This window comes from Sorex araneus, chromosome 2, assembly GCF_027595985.1.
Source record: "Sorex araneus isolate mSorAra2 chromosome 2, mSorAra2.pri, whole genome shotgun sequence".
Lineage (NCBI taxonomy): Eukaryota > Metazoa > Chordata > Mammalia > Eulipotyphla > Soricidae > Sorex > Sorex araneus.
Genome location: NC_073303.1, coordinates 129,981,230 through 130,000,624, shown reverse-complemented (window position 1 = coordinate 130,000,624; position 19,395 = coordinate 129,981,230). Strand labels below are relative to the sequence as shown.

General features: G+C 65.2%; 1 protein-coding gene across 1 annotated transcript; it reads right to left on the bottom strand.

Moving 5' to 3' along the window:
- Positions 1-68: 68 nt before the first annotated feature.
- On the bottom strand, positions 69-16,988 carry PTP4A3 (protein tyrosine phosphatase 4A3). Its single transcript, XM_055128731.1, has 7 exons — positions 16,893-16,988; positions 2,836-2,952; positions 2,286-2,583; positions 1,845-1,937; positions 1,160-1,290; positions 1,006-1,080; positions 69-579 (listed from the first exon to the last, which is right to left on the bottom strand). The coding sequence occupies exons 2-7, from the start codon at positions 2,874-2,876 to the stop codon at positions 465-467; spliced, it is 753 nt and encodes a 250-aa protein (XP_054984706.1). The 5' UTR covers positions 2,877-2,952; positions 16,893-16,988; the 3' UTR covers positions 69-464.
- Positions 16,989-19,395: the final 2,407 nt, after the last annotated feature.

Below are 19,395 nucleotides of genomic sequence, written 5' to 3'. Positions count from 1 at the left end.
CTGGCTTCCCACACTCCAAATGCAGTCACGGTCTTGTTTATTGCCTCCGAGGGTCCAGAGTACTGACGCCCCTAAGCCCCCAAATGTTCGTGCTAAGGGCAGCAGAGGATGGGGCAGTGGTTTAAAAATGCACCACCCCGCCTCCTAGGAGGAGCGGGCAGGCGCTGGACCGCGCCAGGCGCAGAGGAGGCACAGACTGCAGGGTGAACTGGCGCGGGGCGGACATGGGCGCGGGGACGGCAGGATGGACAGGACGGGCACGCGGCATAAACGGGCGCAGGGTGTATATATGGGCGCAGGGACGGCAGGATGGACGGGACGGGCGCGGGGCATAGACAGGGGCGCGGGGACGGCAGGGTGGATGGGACGCGATGGGCGCAGGGCGCAGGGCGCAGACGGGCGCAGGGCGCAGACAGGGGCATGGGACGGCAGGGTGACCAGGCACGTGGCCGGTGGCGTGGCCGCTACATGATGCGGCAGCGGGCCTTGCGCGCAGGGTCCGGGAAGCGCAGCCTGCGCCGCGGCCGGTACTGCTCCAGGTAGCTCAGCTGTTTGCTGTTGATGGCACCGCGCCGCTTCCTGCGACAGCGGAGGGTGGGGGCGTCAGCGGGGACCTCAACCCCCCAGCCACCACGGGCCCTCCCGCACCCAGGGCCCCAGTCACCAGGGCTCAGCCAGGCCGGGGTACAGGGCCCGAGGTCTGAGGGGGGCCCTGGGCTCCTCCATGGGGCGAACCCAGGTCAGTGGTTCCGAGTCTCAGAGCCGACCTCTTACCTCTGCACACCCCCCCCCCTGCAAGGGTCTGGGGACGTCATGGCACAGCCTGGCCATGGTCGGGACAGGTAACGGGCCCACCTGCCTGCCCCCGCCCCCGCCTCCGCCCGCCCCGACTTCTTCCCGGGAATGCTGAGCAGGTGGGGGCCCTCCCTGGGCCCACCCCAGTGTCCAGCGGGGGCGGCCTGGGGGTCTGCGGGTATGTCCACTTTGGGGTGCGCCCCCACTCACTGCCGGATGAACTGGATGGCGTCCTCATACTTCATCCCGCTCTCGATGAGGGCCAGCGCCACCAGCACCGGAGCCCTGTGGGACAGTGCGGTCAGCAAGCCCCCCGCCTGCTCCTGCGACCCGGCCCCCGGCCCCGCGCATGGCCCGCACGCACCGCCCCAGGCCGGCCACGCAGTGCACCGCCACGCAGCTGCCCGGGTCCTCGCAGAACTTGGCCCGCAGCAGGCTCAGCCAGTCGTCCACCACCTTGCCAGGCGGGGGTGCGCCATCGTCAAACGGCCAGTCCTGGGGACAGGAGCAGCCGTGAGGGCACCCCACCTCCAGGAAGCCTCCCAGGACAGCCCTGACACCGTGTCCACACCCCATGCTGCGGGGGACCCAGCCGTCACCCTCCAAGTCCCCACCCCGCTCGGCCACGGCCAGAGGAAGCGAGGTTGCGCGAGGGGCCGACGCCTCCGCGCTCGGTGCCCGCTGCTGGACCTGCCCAGAGCCTCCGGGACGGGCTCCCGGGGCAGGCAGCGGCGTGCCCCTGTCAGGGACATGACCCCCTGCTGTCCCCCAGCCCGGCCCAGCAGCCAGAGCTGCCCAGCCTGGCACCCCCCAAGGTGACGGAGATCTGGCCTCGCAGCGCACCACCAGCACACAACGCAGGGCTCAAGGCCTCCTCCCTGCCCTACGTGACTTCTGCCCCGCCCCTGCCCCACGTGACTTCTGCCCTGCCCCCCACGTGACCCCTGTTCCCCACTACGCAAGCCCCGCCTCCCTGTTCCCCACGTGACCTTCTGCACACCACGTGTCTCCACTGTGCCCTGCCCCGCCCCCTCGCGCCGCGCCCTCACCACCACGGTGATGCCGTCCTTCTCCAGAGTGGCCTTGTCGTAGGTCACCTCACACACGCGCACCACGGTGGTGGCCCCGTACCTCCTCAGGTCCTGGGAGAGGCAGGCGAGGGCCAGCTCAGGGTCTGCCCAAGGCGCTGTGCCACCCACGGGCCGCCCGCACGGGGGCCCCGCCCACCCGCAGGAAGGTCAGGCCCGGCTATTTTTAGGGGCACCCCAGGGGGCCGCGTGCCGGGCGCCCCCAGCTGCTCTGCTCGGGCTATTCTGGGAGCAGCAGGAATGCGCCCGCGCGCGGGCAGGGACATGTTGGGCCGCCCTCGCCCTCACCTGCCCCACTGGCCCAAGCACTGCCCGTCAGTGCCCACAGCTGCGGGCCGCACTCCCGGCCTGCTGGGGCAGCAGGGAAGCCGCGGGCATGCCCAGCGCCCGTGCCCGCCTCACCTCCAGGAAGTTGCTGAGGGTGGCGTCGGTGGGGTTGTGGGTGATGAGGAAGCGCATGTTCTTGTAGTTGAGCTCCACGGGCGCCGGCCGGTTCATGCGCGCCATCGCGCCGCGGGGCCCGCGGGGTGCCGGGACACTCGCCGGGACACTCGCGGGGGCCGCCACCGGGTCCCGGGGCCGCTCCCCGCCAGGGAAACGCTCCGAGGCAGCCAGACCCCCCACAGACGCTGTGCGGACGCTCAGGATGGCGCCGCAGCCCTGCTCGGCTCCTACCCCGGGAAAGCGCCTGGGTGCGGGGCTGCGGAGGGGCAGCAAGCGAGTTAGCCGGCAAGCGGAGAGGGAGGGGCCGCGGGGCAGGGGTCTGCAGCGCGGGGTCTGCAGCAGGGGCACACTCTGCACATTAGGCGTGGGCACCGGCCCCGCGCTCAAAGTGTCCAGAGCTCAAGGGCCAGGAAACGGCAACGCAGCCAGCAGCAGCCCAGGGCAGGGGTGGGGCGCAGGGGACCGCCGCCTCGGCAGCAGTGGACGTGCAGGGGCACCGTGACGTTACCCCATGGGGAACAGGGAGTCCGGGCGGGCGGCGAAGGCCATGGGCAGGCGCGGACACGGGGCCTCAGCAGAATTCAGCGCTGCACCCCCACACCTGCTCCATCAGCCCTCGGCAGTTCTGTGGGGGAGAGGCACAGAGAAGGGGTCACCAGGCAGGCAGGCAGAGGGACAGTCACCCCTCATCACAGCAGGGGACAGAGAAGGGGCCACACAGCCCACTGAACCCCAATGCACGGATTCAGGCTCCATCTGCGGCCACAAAGGCCTGGCCCTCCCCAGCCCAGACCCTGCCCTGCACTCCCCACCCCACCCCCGCCCCCACCCCGCGCTGTCACGGCAAAATCATGCTTCCGTGGAACCCAGGCCTGGGCCTCTGGGTTGGCCGGGAACAGGGTCCAGGCATGGAGGCTAAGCCCAGGATGCAGCGGGATGAGCGACACCCCCACTCAGTTCAGAGTCCCCACCCGAAGGGGGCAAGGAGCCTGAGGGAACGGGTGACCAGGAGGGTCCCCCCCATCTGACCCTCCTCTCTACTCCCAGGGCCCAGACCCAGAGGGCCACATCTCAGTCCCCTGGGCGCCATACGGGCCTGTTTCCCCGTCTGCACGATGGATGAGGGCCTCTGCCGGCACCCCATGGCTGAACCATCTCCCCACTGGGACTCCAGGCCCCCCACAGCCCCTTCCCTGCACCCCTGCCCCCGCACCTTCTCCGGCTGCCTGCCAGGAGGGGTCCCCTGGGCACAGCCCACGGGGGTCCAGGGCAGCGGGAGAAAGGCTGAAAGAGGGAGTCCTGCCCATGAGGGGGGTGGAGGGCCCGCTCGGGGGCGGGGAATGAGTGGGCGAGCCAGGCTGGGGAAGGGTCGCCTGGGCGGCGCCAAGGGAGCACGCGCTTGTTCATGTGCGTTTGTGTGTGGGAGCATGCACTTGTTCATGTGCGTTTGTGTGTGAGCGTGGTGCAGAGTGGGGCGCAGGAGCGGGCGCCCGGAGCCAGACCAGCCTGCCCACACCTGCCGCCTAAATATAACCGAGCCGTGAACAAAGGGGCCGGAGGCCACCCAGAGGAAGCAGCGGAGGAAGGGGAAATGCAAGGGCAGCTGGGGGAGGCCACTGACCACCGCGCCCCGCTGAGCCCGGCAGAGGGGAGCCCCGGCCCCTCTCCCAAAGCTGTGCGGTGGAGCCGGGACACCACACAGCCACCCGCTCTCCAGCCTCACAAAGGAACCCCTGGACTTCCCCAGCACCCCGCAGCTGTGTGCAGCCGCTGCTGACCTCACAATCAGGAGCCCTCGGCAGCACAGGGGCACGCACGTGCACACACCCAGGCAGTGGGCACGCGCACACCCTCTCAGGGGCATGTATACACCCGGCATACAGGCACACACACCTGCACACTTCCTACAAGCACAGGGTGGGAAGCTGGGTGAAGCCCACCAGCACGATCCTGGCCCCGCTTCCTGGGGGCTCCATTTCTAGAACAAAAATGCAGCACAGACTTGGGGACCCCCAGATAAAGACTGACATCACCGCCAGCTCTGCCCATGCTCCGGGCGGATGGGAGGGCAACAGTGGGGCTAGATCCCAGAGGCCCTGGGCAGTGCCTGGGCTTCAGCTGTCCCTGCGGGGGACCATCTGACAGCACATCCCTCGGGGACTGCCCCGCTTCCCGCGGGCCTGGCCTGTCTGGGGCACACTGACCCCTTTCTTCTCTATACCAAGGAGCGGGAGGGCAGACGGTGCAAGGGCTCCAGACGTGGCCCCCAAGGCCAGGGGCCAGCCTCGCCCGGAATAAAGTGTGGGTCCCGGAACTGCGGGGCGGCGACATGTTCAGTCTCCCTGTTCCCGGGAGTCCCCGCCATCTGCCACATGGACAGCTGGAGGGGCTGGGCCGGCCTCTCTCGGCTGTTCCCTCTCTTGCTGGGTCCCCCGGGGCACTATGCCTACCTCCCTGGCCTGAGGGACCAGCTGGGGCCAGCCTGGGGGCACCTGCTGTCCTGGCCCGGGCCAGCCCTTCGGAGAAGTCTATTTTCAGCCGGCAGGAGCTGTTCCTGGAACCTCCCGGGCCAGGGAGCCTGGCCAGTCTGCCCGCACTCTGCTCACAGGGTACAGCCTGCTGGGGGCCAGCACTCCCATCCCTGCCCGCCCGTCAGAGGACACAGTGCGGGGACTCTGCGTGGCCAGCACCGCAGGCCCCCAACTCGCAGTGGAAGTCGCGATGGTCCAGCATCCTGGCAGAGGCCATCAGGGAACACCAGGGTCCCTCACAGATCTTGGCCCCAAGGTCCAGCAGCACTCAAAGGTCATGCATCTGACCCCTGTCTGTGCACCTCTGCCAGCCAACACCCCCCCCACATAGGCTTCACCACCCCAGGGATGGCCCATCATCCTCCGGCGCCTGTGCAGGACAGCAGCCCTGGACAGCAGGCCCATGGCCAGTGAGGTCGACAGTAGATGGTGGCCAGAGGTCCGGGCAGGTCCGCGTCAGCCAGGCTGGCCTCTGCACCCACAGCCTGGCACCAAGGCCTGACCTGTCCTGCTGCAGTGCCAGTCCCCAGCAGCCCAGGTGCCCGCTGTGCCCTGGGAGAGAGTTGTGGTTGCAGCCCGGACCCACACCTGGCCTGGCACTGGAACTGAGGAAGGCGGGAGGGTCCGCCCGGGCTCAGCTGCTACCCCACACTGCGCCCCCACGGGGCTGCCAACCGGGCCCCCCAGAAGGGCATACTAACCCTCGCCTCAGGGTGTAACTTCCGCCTCTGGGGTGGCACCCAGGCCAGCAGCTGGGCCAGACCAGGTGGGAGGGGGCTGCCGGGACCCCAGCAAGGCGCCAGGTCCACCCTGCGCTCCCCGGCCTCTCGGGCTGTCCCAGGCAGAGAACAGACATGCCCTCCAGGACCAGCCCAGACCCACACGCTCCTCACACCACCAGTGACCTGGCCCCCTTGGAGCCGGGCAGCCTAAAGGGACAGGGTTCAGGGCTCGAGGGAGAACCAGGCGCCCTGCAGGGGCCTCTGCACCCCAGGCCACACCCTCCTGCCTACATGGGGCAGGGCCTCCTCGAGCCAGTCTGTGACATCTCCAGGGACATGCCCCAGGTTTCAGCTCTGCAGAAAGTCCCGCCCCCCGCACCCTAGGCTTATCCGGCTCCAAACACCCTCCCCAAGCTCCCCCCACACACCCGCCACCTGACCGCCCTGCAGTGGTCCTTCCTGCAGCGTCAGCAGTGCCAGGCCCCTCCCCCCCCCCGTGTCCCCATCCCAGGTGGGGTAGCCTCTGCCCAACAGTGCAGGGACACCTGGAGCCCATGCCCCTCCACATACTGCCAGGATCCAGACCGGGGGCTCATGCCATGCCCCCACTAGGCCATGAGGAGGGTCTCGGGGTCTGTCCCCATCCCATATTCTCCCGGGGCTCCAAGCAGACCACAGGGCACACGCTGTCAGTGACCCCCCAGAGGTGGTGCCGCCTCCACTCCAGACCAGCCCGGCACCGCTGACACCTCCAAGTCTGCACTGCTTCAGGGCCAGGGTTTCCAGCTGCCGGGTAGCTCCACACCAAGTGCTCAGTGCTATCATCACTGAGTGTCAGAGAGCTCCTCCTTTCTGCCCACATCCCCTGACCCAGGTCCCCCCAACCCCAGGGTGGGGACTCCAATCCAGGGAGCTCTGGATGGGGGTAGGGACACTCAGTAACCAGGCAGTGGGTTTCAGAAGCTAACCCTGAGGGGAGGGAGGCAATCACAGAGGGCTCTCAGGAGGTGGTGTCTGGGCAGACGCAGGCCCCAAAGGTAGGGAAGGCGCCAGCCTCTCCATGAGTTTCCTGGGACAGGGAGCTCCCTCGGCCATGCCTGCAGACTCAAGGAGCAACTCGGGCCTTGGACCCCATCATGTCCCCCACCTCTGCCGTGGCCAAAAGTTGTGAGTGTGACTTGGAGGCCAGTCACCCCAGCTCGGAGCCCAGCACCCGCACCTCTGCACAGCCGTGGGCTCGGAGATCCGAGGCAAGTACCATGGGGCTTCCTGCCGAGACAGCAGCCACAGGGCCCTCCATGCCCCTTCATCTCCCTACACAGCCCACACGGTCCCCACATGGCCCCACACAGTTCTACATGTTTGCACATAGTCCCACACAGCCTCACATGGTCCCCACATGGTCCATCTCTCTCCATGGCCCCACACAGTCCCCACATGGCCCCACAGTTCTACATGTTTGCACATAGTCCTACATAGTGCCCACACAGCCTCACACGGTCCCTTACATGGCTTCACACGGCCCCACATGGTCCCTCCATCTCCCTACATGGCATCATATGGTCCCCACATGGCCCCACACAGCCCTACACAGTCCCTACATGGCCCCACACAGCCCTACACAGTCCCTACATGGCCCCACACAAACCCACACAGTCCCTACATGGTCTCACGCGGCCCCCAGGGAGGCTGACCTCAGTGTCTGCCCACACCGGGCGCCAAGTCTGGTGGGGTCCCGCCCAGCCCCTGACCCATGACGACGTCGCCTCCTGTGGGCACCTGCCTGCATTCCCCCTCCCTCCCGGGCCCCGGGCACGAGGTGCACCACAGGGACGCGGTGGCAGCAGAGCCTGGAGGACAGACTCGTCCAGCCCTCACTGGCCAGCCCAGCCCCGGAGGAAGGGGTCTCTCCACCCCCACTCAAGGTGGAAGCACTGAAGCAGCCCCTGAGCTAAGGAGGGTCTCCCCTCTGCCCCCAGCCTGCCAGACACCCGCGAGCACTCACCAAGAGTCCAGAGTCCCCCGCCGCGCCCCCAGCCCCCTGCTGGGAGGGGCTGTATGCGGGGAGCTCGGAGGCCCAGGCCGTGTCCCAGCGGGCGGCCACCTCTGCGAGCACTTTGTCGCCTACAGGGCAGGACACGGGCTGAGGTCCCTGTGCAGATCCCAGAGGACCCCTCCCCCGCACAGGCTGGGCTTAGGGCCCAGGGCAAGGCTGTCCCCAGGGCCCCATGGGGGGTGGGGGCGGAGCAGCGGGCAGTGCTCCAAAACGGAAGCCATGAGGCTGCGGCGGGGGGGAGGGGGACAAAGGGGTCCGGCCCGGGACTCACAGGGGAGGGGGGTCCCTGGACCCTATACATTCTGAAAGGTTCTCTGAGCCCCAACACCTAGGAACAGCCCCCACTTCACAAGGCAGATCCCCAGAGCATTCCCAGCCCGCTCTTGGGGTCTCAGGCCTGTCCTTGCAGGGACCCCCCAGGGAGAGCCCCAGGCCTGTCCGTGGAGGGGTGCCCCCCCAAACCCAGCCTCCAGGGCAGTTAGCAGTCCCCCAGCCCTGAGAAGAGGAGCCCCAGGAAGGCTCTCCCAGCCGGTAGCTGGGCTCCAGGACAAGAGCAGGCCCGTCCTGCTGCCCCCGGAAGCCAGGGGCTTCTCGGACTGGCCCTCACCTGAGAGCCCCCAACACCATACACAGGTCCACTGGCCAGCCCCAGGACCCTCAGCCGCCCAGCCCGGAGGCCTGTCCCGATCCCCAGGCACTGCCCGGAGACCCACCCACCAGAGACCCCCACCACTGCCCCCACAAACTGCCGCAGATCCAGTCCCAGAGGTCAGATTCCCCTGGGCTCCTCTATGGGCCTGAAGGCCAAAGCAGTGTCGCATCCCCGCCACCACCCCATGGGCTGGACGTGGGCGGCCTCTGTGTGGGGACCCCACAGTGAAAGACCGCACTGTGCTCAGTCATTACACTGCCAGCCACGCAGTCATACCCACATTCACTGATTCATTCATATCACACATTTCTTACACACACACACACACATTCACTTACCCGAACACACACACTTTTGACACGTATTCATTCACACACACACAAGCATTCACATACATCCTCACACAGATTCACACTCATATAAACACTCACACATTCACTTATTCATGCATACATTTACACACTCATACACATCACTCACACACATATACATTCACACAAATATACTCATTCACACTTTTATACACACTCACATTTTCATTAACACTCAAATTCACTCACACGTATTCACTCACGTTCACACATATTTGCTACACATTCACTAACGGATGTACGTACGTTCACTTACAATCACACACATTCACACATTCACTTACACATTTACTCATACACATACACATACTCATACATCCACTTGCACTCACATGCACTCACATACACATTCACATATGCATTCACACACTACGTTCACATCCAATCATATACACATCCATCCATACAGTCACATAAACACATCCGTACACAAGTTCATTCACTTACTCATACTCACATTTACACACTCACACATTCACATTCATAGTCAGATACATTCACTCACATATACACACTCACATGCTCACATTCACACACATATACTCACATAATGCCCACTCACACTCACTCACACACATGCACATTCACATTCAAACACATTCACTTATACTCATTTACTCATATACACATTCACACTCACATATATTCACTTACACTAACACACGCACTCACACACACATTCATTCACATATGTACAAACTTGCATTCACTCACATCACATTCACACACTAACACACATGCACACACTCATTAAGACACATTCACTCACACTAAAATATACTCATTCACTTACACACATACACACATACATTTGCTCAGACTCATACACATTTACACATATACTCAACTCACACACACTAACACATACACATATACATTCAATTCACACTGACATTCACACACTCACAAAAAAGTACAAATTCACACCCCCAGAAACATTCCCCCACCCAGGCACATACATTCACTCATACAATGTACTCACCAACTCATACACTGACTCACCAACACACATTCACACTCATACACACTCAAATCCATATATTCGCTCACATGTGTACATACTCACATATGCTTACGCACATATACATACACATGCACTTACTCTCATACTCACAAACTCTCACACATACACACTTACATATACACCCAAACCCACTCAAATACATTCAAACATACACACACAAATATGTGCACATACACTCCACTAACACACTCACATATTCACACATTCACTTACACACACAATAACGACTCACATGTAACACAGTCCCGTGTCCACACCTACTCATTCACATGCTTTCACACACACACCACCGACCCGGGGCCATGGAGCAGGCGCTGGGCCCGGGGAACCCCAGGCCAGAGGCTGCTCTTCTGAGGAGCCCAGCCCTTTCCCGAGAGCCACTGTGGCGCGTGGGGCACCGAGCTGGCCTCTGCGGCCTCGGGTGTGCCCGGTTGAAGCAGCTTTGGAAGCCCACCCCTGCCTCGTCTGGGCAGCAGGCCTGGTGGCCATGCCCGGGCACCTCCCTCCTGGGCCTCCGACGGCTGATCCCGACTCCGGGCACACCCGAGGCTTGCAGAAGCGAGACGAGCGTCCCAGCCACTCAGTGTGTCGCTCAGAGCCCCTCACCCAGCCCCCAACACAAGCATCTGCTGGGACTGTGGAGGCCCAGGAGGCCTGGGGGGCCCCGCCCCTCCCCTGCATATAACATGTGTGTCCACAGTACAGCTGCACTCACACACATGCACAAACATGCAGGCCAATGCATTCACACATGCATACACATGCACTCAGATGTGTATACACACATATGTACACTCACATACAATCTCCACATGCACACGGAAACACGCATATGTGTGCACACAAGTGCATATGTACATGCACATTCACATGTTCATCCACATACAAACACAATGCTCTGTGCATCATGCACACACAGATGAGCAGGGACATCCATGTGTGTACAAGCATACACACGTGTGTGCACAGATGTATTTGTTTCCACATGCAATGGAGCCTGGTTGTAAGTGGCCCCTAGTAACTGAGGGTACCCTGTCCTCCTGAAGGTGGGGCTGCACCCCCAGCAGCAGCTGCCCAGGGGACGGCCCGGGAACCTCTTCCTGGGGACGCGGGGACAGTGCAGGTAGGCCGCACCCCCGCGTGGTGGGCACGGGGTGCTGTGGGGGCGGGAATGTGCCATAGCAGGGCCTCCCCACCCCCCCCCGACACCATGTCTCAGCAGGGGCGACAAACCCCCGCCCGGGTGCTCTCCGGCCCCAACCCCACCGGCTTCCTGGGCCTTGCCCGGCCTGTGTCCCGCAATGGCCGATGTCCCCTCCATCCACCCAGGAACTGAGCCGGCCGGCCCAGGAGTATAGTCTCAGCATTTTCTCTGGACGAGTTCCTGAGGGGAAACTGAGGCCCAGGCCTCAGAGACTTGTCGGGTGCTGCCCAGGGCTCAGGCCGTGGGGAGCAGGGGGCAGAACGCACGTCAGCGGGGCCCAGGGACGCACGGGAAAGGGCAGTGGCCTGGCCTGGGAGGCCACGTCTAAAATAGCCCGTCCCCAGCTGCTGGACGCCACGCACGTAGGCGCCCCGGGTGCTGCCAGGCGGGGCCAGGGGGCACGGCTATTTCTGGGCCAGCCTGGCAGCAAGACGCAGCCCCGAGGCACCCCCAGAGACCCCTCAAGGGACACAGGGGACAGGGGCAGGTTGAGGGCAGAGTCCCCAAGTACCAGAGCCTCCGGGGACCCGCCACTGGCCTCACCTGAGTCCACTGGGGCCAGGACGGCACCAAGGGTGGGCAGGCACCTGGCCCATGTCCAGGCTCCTCGTGGGCCCACAAGAAGGCTCCGAGCGCTGCTCTCGCCTCCCATATCCCAGTGGCACGGGTGGGGCAGGACAGTGCAAAGCACAGCCTTGGGGAGGCCTGGACCCCCGAACATCTCCGGGCAGGTCTCGGGCAACAGTGCTCACACACCTGGGCTCAGTCCCTGGCACCACCAGAAATGGCCCTGAGTACTGCCCAGCATCCCCGCCTGGGCCCGGAGCCCCCTCTTTCTGCCCGACAGGGGCAGGGGCTGCGGGAGAAACCCAGGGGGTGGGGAACAGGAGTAGGAGTCCCGCAGGGGACAGCCAGGCACTGTGCCCACCTCACTCGGGCAGCACTCGGCAGTGACCTGGACTTGGGGCTCCCACCTGGCCCCCACAAACCCCCAACGAGTGGGGCCTGAGTCCTGCCTCAGGAACCAGGGGTCCCTCCTGACCACCCACAGGGGCTGGGCCATGCGGCCAGGGAGCACAGGGGAAGGTGAGCACGGAGACGAGCCCAAGGAGCACACACACAGACACACACAGACCCATAGACATACACATTCACACACAGACATACAGCACACACACACTCATACACTCACACAGACATACAGCACACACACAGGCACACACACACACACATACACATACAGTGCAGTGCACACACACAGGCACACACAACAAATATGCAGAAACACATTCATACACTCACACTCACATAAACTCACACACACACAGAAACACTCATACACTCACACTCACATAAACTCATACTCTGACCTACACAAGACACACACAGACAGGCACACACACAAACACATTTATACATCCACACACTCACACAAAATCACACATAAAACACACACACACATTCTCAGACACACACATTCACAGACACATACTCATACACTCACATTCTAACATACAGATACTCACAAAAGCAGACACACTCATACACTCATAAACTCAGACATACGTTCATACAATCACACATAAACTCACATTCTCACAGATACACTCGCACACATACACATTCTCACACACTCACAGACATGCATACACATACATTCTCAGACATGTGGATACACACAGACACACATTCTCACAGACACATGCACACATCCTCATATCTACATATGTTTACACATACACACTAACACACTCGTACATTCACACCTAAACCCACACATTCACACATACTCACACACAGAAAGAAACAGACATCCATACTAATGCACACTAATGCACACACGGCTCACTCACACGGTCACACACACACCCCATCTGTGCCCCCCCCCCCGCTCGGGCCTGGCCCTCTCGCAGGGGATGCGCTGGCACGGAAAGGGGCCGTGGGTTGGGTCGAAACAAGGCCTGGCGCTACATGGGGACAGTGGGCACACTTGGGGACGGGGCGATGGGCCTGGGCAGTGCGTGTCCCCAGCTTGATGCCCAGCCAGGCCCCCGGCCCCGCTGCTGACCCTCGAGGAGGGCCCGGCCTGCCCAGCCCAGTGCACGGTGGGGGTGGGCGGCAGTACCTGACGGCCCAGGTCCTCGGGAGGGAGGGTCAGGCCTGCACGGTGCCCGTGGACCCGATACCCCATGCTCAGGCCATGGGGCAGATGGGCACATGCCGGGGCCTGGGGGCTCCAGGCTGTGTCCAGGATGATGGGGGGGGCCTGCCACTCCCCCCCCCCCGGGGCCTTACCCCCCCAGCTGTTCCTCCACCCTCTGCCCCCTGCCTGGGAAAGGTCCTCAGGCCTGCCCGTCACACCCTGCCCCAGCTGGACTGAGAACAGGTGGTGCGCCCAGCTGGGGTCCGCCTGCTCTCCCCGCCCCACAGCAAGGGGGCTGCGCAGGGCGCCCCCGTCCTCACGGGGAAGACCGCTCAGACCGCCCTGCCAGAGGCTCCTCAGTCTCGATCCCCTGAGCCCCGCAGCCCCCACAGCAGGCCCAGAGGGGCTTGTGACGGTGCCTGGGGGTAATGCCACCCCATCAGGCCCACGCCCGGGGGGACCCCCTTCCAGGAGCCCCACCCCCAGACACCTGGTGACCACCTCATCTAAACCTGAGGTCAGCTCTTCCAGGAAGCCCACCCTGACTGATTTCCTGCCCCTTGACAACATCCTGCCTTTAGGACAGACTCTGGCTCCGGGAAGGTGACCACCTCCAGTGGGCTCTGTCCACTTCTTGGTCCTACCTGGGGACAGGACCTACCTTGTCCATCTTTCCCCGTCCCCTGGCCCAGTTTATGGCAGCCAGGATGCAGGGGGCAGACGGGGAGGGCAGGAGAAGCCAGGAGGTGCAGAATTCTACCCTGGGGACAGGGAGAAGCTGCCTGAGACGTCCACAACCGTCCATGTGAAATGGACAGGCCTGTGTGAGAACGGTCATGAGGCCCATAGGGGCCATCCAGGGGCTGCAGGGTCGAGGGGGATCATCATTCCGTGGCCAGCAGGGGCCAGGAGCTCGGAGCCGGCAGCAGACGCCTCATCCAGGCACTCCCGAATACAGGAGAAAAGCCCCAAAGAGCCCGTGCAGGGGGCCCGGCCCACCCCCACAGCCCGGGGCTGCATCGAACACTCAGGGAAACTGAGGCCCCACAGCCGGCCTCCCCACCCTGGGCTGCCCAGATGGCAGATGCCTGACCCCCACAGGCTCTGGCCGTCTGGGCCCGCCTGGGCCTCCGTGGAGTCTGCGGCCTGCCCGGCCCCCCACTCTCCGGGAGAGAGCTGAGGCCCAGGGAGGAAGGGCGGGGCCAGGCCGAGTGGACGGGACAGGGAGGCCGTGGTGGGGAGGCCCACCCTGGGCAGCCTCCAAGGGGCCTTTCCCAGCTGACACGGCACTGGGCGGGCGGCCAGAAGCAGCCGGGAGGAAGGAGCGCGCGGCTGACCCCAGGAGGGAGACTTCCGCCTGGGCGGCCCGGCGGGGCGGGGCTGGTGTCTGGGGTGGGGTGCCAGCAGGAGGGGGTCCGAATGTCGCTGGGGGCCGGGATGGGGCCGAGGGGCCGCATGGGGGTGGGGGAACTCTCCACGCCTTTTCCAGGAAACCTGAGTCACGGGGGGCTGGGCCGGGAGAGTGGCGGGGGCTCCGTTCCCCTGGGAGTGTGTGGACGGGCCACCCCCCCCCACCCGCGCCACAGACGCCTCAGCCCTGCCAGGGAGGCCGTGGGAACCGCTCCGCTCCCAGGAGGAGCTGGGGGCGGGGAGCAGAGCAGCAGCCGCGGAGGGGGCCGGGAAGAGCCTCCGCCAGCCTCAAGGGGGGGGCTGGGAAGAGCCTCTGCCAGCCTCGGGTGGGGGCCGGGAAGAGCCCCGCCAGGATCAGGGGGCGGCAGGCCAAGCCCCCAGCCCCAGGCCCCCCCCCGCCCCGCTCCCCCGCTCCCGCACAACTCAGAGGACAGGCAAGGCCACGAGGCAGCCAGCGTGGGCATGGCCCACGAGCCCGCACGGGCATCGAGTGGACTGAGCTGGTCGAGGGGCCCCAGGACCCGAGGCCACGCCCCAGCCAGGTCCCACCCAGAAAATAAGTCCTGAGCTCGGAACACAGCCCCGTCCCGGTCTGGGGTCCAGTACCTCGGTGCCCTCAGCCTGCACTAACCTGCCCACCCACCAGTGTGTGCATGGAGGACCCCCCCCAGCCTGGGAAGCGAGGGCACCGGGAGCCAGAAAGTTTCCTCAGGTGGTCTGGGAAGGCTTCCTGTAGGAGGAAGTCCACGGGCAGTTGGTGGCAAGGACACCCCAGGCAGAAGGTACAGGGCAGGGTGGCCAGAGGCAGAAAGCATCATGTGTCCAGCTCCAGCCGAAGGCCCAGGGCCCGGGGACACAGCCCAGCAGTGCGGCTTTGTCCTGGGGCCCGGAGCCCCTGCTTTCCTCTGCCAGGCGTGCTGCTGGCCAGGGCCCAAAGCCGCAGTGAGCCAGCTATGTGCCCACCATGCCCTGCCCACCAGCAGCTGCCGCAAGGGGCCACATGTCCACCTCTGCCCACACCAGGCCTCACAAGGGCTTGTCCATACTCACAGACTCAGTCTGGCCCCTGCCCTGGCCCAGTCCAGCTGCCCACCCATGGTCACACTAAACCCTGAACCCGCCACCCACTTTCGTGCCTGGCACACCAGAGCCTGAGCTAGCTGCCCAGGTGGCGCCTCCTGGTGGCTGGAAACAGTGCAGCAAGGACCCACCCCCAGCCAGTGGGCCCCCGGCCTTGGAACGGGAGGCGGAGCAGCCTTCCCTCAACGCCGCCCAGTGTTAGGTGGGGAGCAGGACCCCACCCGATTCCACGGCCCCGAGCCAACCAGGTCAAACAGCCTCTGGGTACGGGACCCCAACCAGCTTCTGTAAAACCCGTAAGGAGGCTGCAGTGGAGGGCCAGTCCATGCCCCCGGAGTTCCCGGGACACCCCTAAAACACCCATACCAGCTGACCCTGTCCCTCAGCAGGGCAGGCACAAGCCCACAGGCCTGGGGAGGGAGCCCAGCCCTGCCCACCTGTGAACTGTGTCCAGCTTCCAGGCACACCCCGGAGGGCCTAGTCCAGAGCCCCCCACCCCCAAGCCCCAGGCTCCGCTCCCGGCCACACCGCACCCCACGCCCAAACCCAGACCTGTGGAGGGGAGAGGCGCCGGGGGCCAAGCGCCCCAACTTGGACAGAAGGAAGGGCAGGATCGAGACCTGTTCCCGGTGGAACCTGGTACTGGGCGAACTCCGAGATCGCCCCGGCAACGGGACCCTGGCCTGGCCAGGAGAGAAGTGCGGGCGCGAGGGGGAGGCGCCGCCCCACTGCGCGCCCCCGAGCTGCCCCCGGGCGGCGGCCTGCGCGCCCCCGGTCCCTGCCCCCCCGCCCCGGCTCCTCCCGCCCCGGCCCCTGCGCCCCCGGCCCCTGCGCCCCCAGCCCCTGCGCGCCCTCGGCCCCTGCGCGCCCTGGCCCCTGCGCGCCCCCGGCCCCTGCGCCCCCCCCCCCGGCCCCTGCGCCCCCCCGCCCCTACGTGCGCCCCTCGCCCCTACGTGCCCGCGCGAGCCAGTCCCTAAACGCCCCACATGTCCACGAGCGCCCCCGGCCCCTATGTGCGCCCGTGGCCCCTACGCGCCGCCCGTGGCCCCTACACGCCCCCCGCCCCATGTGCCCGCGCGCGCCCCAGGCCCCCTGCGTCCCCGGCCCCTACGCGCCCTACGTGCCCGCGCACGCCCCCAACCCCTACGCGCCCCCGGCCCCACGCGCCCCCGGCCCCTCTGCACCCCCAGCCCCTCCGTGCGCCCGTGGCCCCTCTGCGCCCCGGGCCCCTCCATGCGCCCGTGGCCCCTCCGCGCCCCAGCCCCATGTGCCCGCGCGCGTCCCCAGCTCCTACGCGCCCCCGGCCCCTGCGCCCCCGGCCCCGCGCGCCCCCGGCCCCTACACGCGCCCGCGCGCGCGTGCTGAGACCGACCTGGGAGCGGGCGCCACGCGGCTCCACGGAGAGGGCGGCCACGCGCGCGCACAGGCTCGGCCCCGAACGGAGCGCGCAGCCGGCCACGTGGGCGGCGCCGCCCAATGGGAGCGCGTCCCCGCGCGGCCTGCGGGAGCATGGGGGGCTGACCTCAGCCGCGGAGGCCCGGCCAGACGTGAGGGGGGCTGGGCTGCTGGACCTCCGGGGTGGAGAGGGCGGGGTGCGCGCGGGCTGCCGGGTGCCCCGGTGTCCGGTGGAGGCCCGCGGGCCTCCATCGTGGTCATCCGGCCTAGGGACCTGGGCCAGACTGTGGTTTGAGGTCCCCAGGACCCCCATGAGGCTGGAGCACAGGCCCGGTAGCCCAGCTCCCTGCACCCGCATAGCTGTGGGCCTGGAGCAGGCTCGGAAGCCCCTCCCTCACCTCCACGTAGACCCAGGGCACCGATGGGTGTGACCGCACCGCTGAGAAATAACTTTAGTTTTAAGGGGCGCCAGATTTCCAGGGTGCTAGGAGCCCTGGAACTGAAGGAAGCAGGCAGGCAGACAGGGAAGGGCCCCCACGGCAACGAATTCTTGGGAAGCCATGAAGCCCACCGCCCGAAAGCGGCCAGGCCCCACCTGTGGACACAGGGACTCCGGCTGGAGGAGACCTTGACCTGGGGCCAGCTCAGGCCCAGAGACGGCCAGACCCCCTGTGAGAGAAGCCCCCGCGGGAGCCCAAAGGAGAGTCAACCACACTCAGCCCTCCCCCCACTGACCACAACCCCAGCCCCGACCCTCACCCAGGAAGAGACCCCGCGGGGCAGCTCCAGCGGACCCTGGGAAAGCCGCCCGGGACAAAGGAAGCACTGCCGGGTGGGTGCTGCCCAGCTCATGTGGGGCCCAAGCACGTGTGTCACTGGCATCTACACACACACACACACACACACACGCTATGCTCGCTCGCGCTCTCCCCCCATCCTTTCCTCCCTCACTCTCTCTCTACACAGACACACACATCACACCCCCCCACCCTTCCTCAAATTCCCAAATCTGTTCTACTTCACTGCTCATCTTCTGAAGTTCTTTTCTGAGAGAGGCCTGGGTACGTCTAGGCCTGACTCCTTCCCTGCCAGGGGCAGCTCACGGTCCTGGATCCCCACGGCTCCCAGGGATGGGGGTGACTAGAGAGAAGGCCGCTGCTGCCTCTCTACCCCCCACTTTACAAAAGTCACCGGAGGGCCCCACCCATCTCAGAACCTTCTAGAGCATGCCTGCATGCAGTGGTGGCCAGGGCGGCCAGCTCAAAGGGTCACTTCATTACAGGCTACCCCGGGCACTGGCCAGCCCAGGAGAGGTTTCCAGGGAAGGAGAGAGAGGGGTTCCCCTTTCTAGAACTGATAGCAGTTGAGCCGTGAGACCAGGGGCTCAGGAGGAGAGCCGGGGGCAGGGGTGGGGACAGCAGCCCACAGCAGCGTCCCCGGCGGGTCCCCCAGTGCCCACGTTCTTCCTGGAGCAGCCCCTTCAGGCCATCACCCTTGGCAGCAACACGACCCTGGCAAGCTGGTGGCCCCCAGATCCATTAATCCTGCCCTGGCCACTGTCTGGCCCCCTTCAGGCCTCCGTAACCAGCCAGTGACCCATTTGGAGGCCCCAAGTTCCTGTTCTTACTGGTCAGTCCGACTACATGCCCAGGTGGACCCTGGGCACCCAAAAAAAAACGGAAGTCAGACCTGCAGCCGCCCCTCCCTAACCACCAGTGGTTATTCCGGGGGTCTTACAGGGGGACAGGGGGCTCAGCAGGGTAGGGGGCACACAGGGGATGAACCCTCCTCTCAGAAGTCACAGGCCCTGCACCCTGACAGGGAGAGGAAGTGGCTTCTACTTTCACAGCCCAGGGCAGGCCCAATGGCCCCTGGGGAGAAGCGGGGGGCACGTGAGCCAGGGGCCCCAGGTCAGGGCAGCTGCACTAGAAGCTGCCTCCCCTGACCAACAGCTGTCACCCTCCCTGACAGCTCCCCAGCCCTCACAGTGACCCCTTCACTCAGGGGTCAGGAGGGCTCCCCAAAGAAGCCCCAGGCTGTGTAACTCCTCCTGACCCTTGGTACCCACATAGCTGCTTGCTTTACCCAGGGCCCCTGGGAGACCATCTCTGGGAGAAGGCTGGACACAGGCCGCAGGCAGGCCACCCCTCGTGGCCACTGTGCTGACCCCATCCTGGCTTGCTCTGCACTTTGCACTACATCCTGGCAGTGAGCTGCACCGCCCCCAGGGGACCCCCACCGTGACCAGAAAGATAGGGGTGTCCCAGGAGCCTTGCCTGAGACCCCTGGGAGCAAGGCGTTCCCCAGGGTCTGCCTGACAGTGGGACGCATGATCCCGCAGGACATCCAGCCACTGAGTGCCAGAAACTCTACCCTGAGTCCAGGCACGCGGGAGTCCAGGCCAGCCCCGGAGGGTGCAGGCAGACGCACCAAAGGTGCTGCAGGCGTGCAGGGCACGGCAGAGGGAGGCAACTGCGGGG

Excerpts from the sequence above, each read along its gene's own strand:
- PTP4A3 (XM_055128731.1), bottom strand. The coding sequence starts at position 2,876 with ATGGCCTTCGCCGCCCGCCCGGACTCCCTGTTCCCCATGGG. Across the intron at positions 2,584-2,835 it reads GACTCCCTGTTCCCCATGGG|CCCCGCACCCAGGCGCTTTC; the intron begins GTAACGTCACGG and ends GCCCCTCCGCAG. Across the intron at positions 1,938-2,285 it reads CCCTCAGCAACTTCCTGGAG|GACCTGAGGAGGTACGGGGC; the intron begins GTGAGGCGGGCA and ends TGCCTCTCCCAG.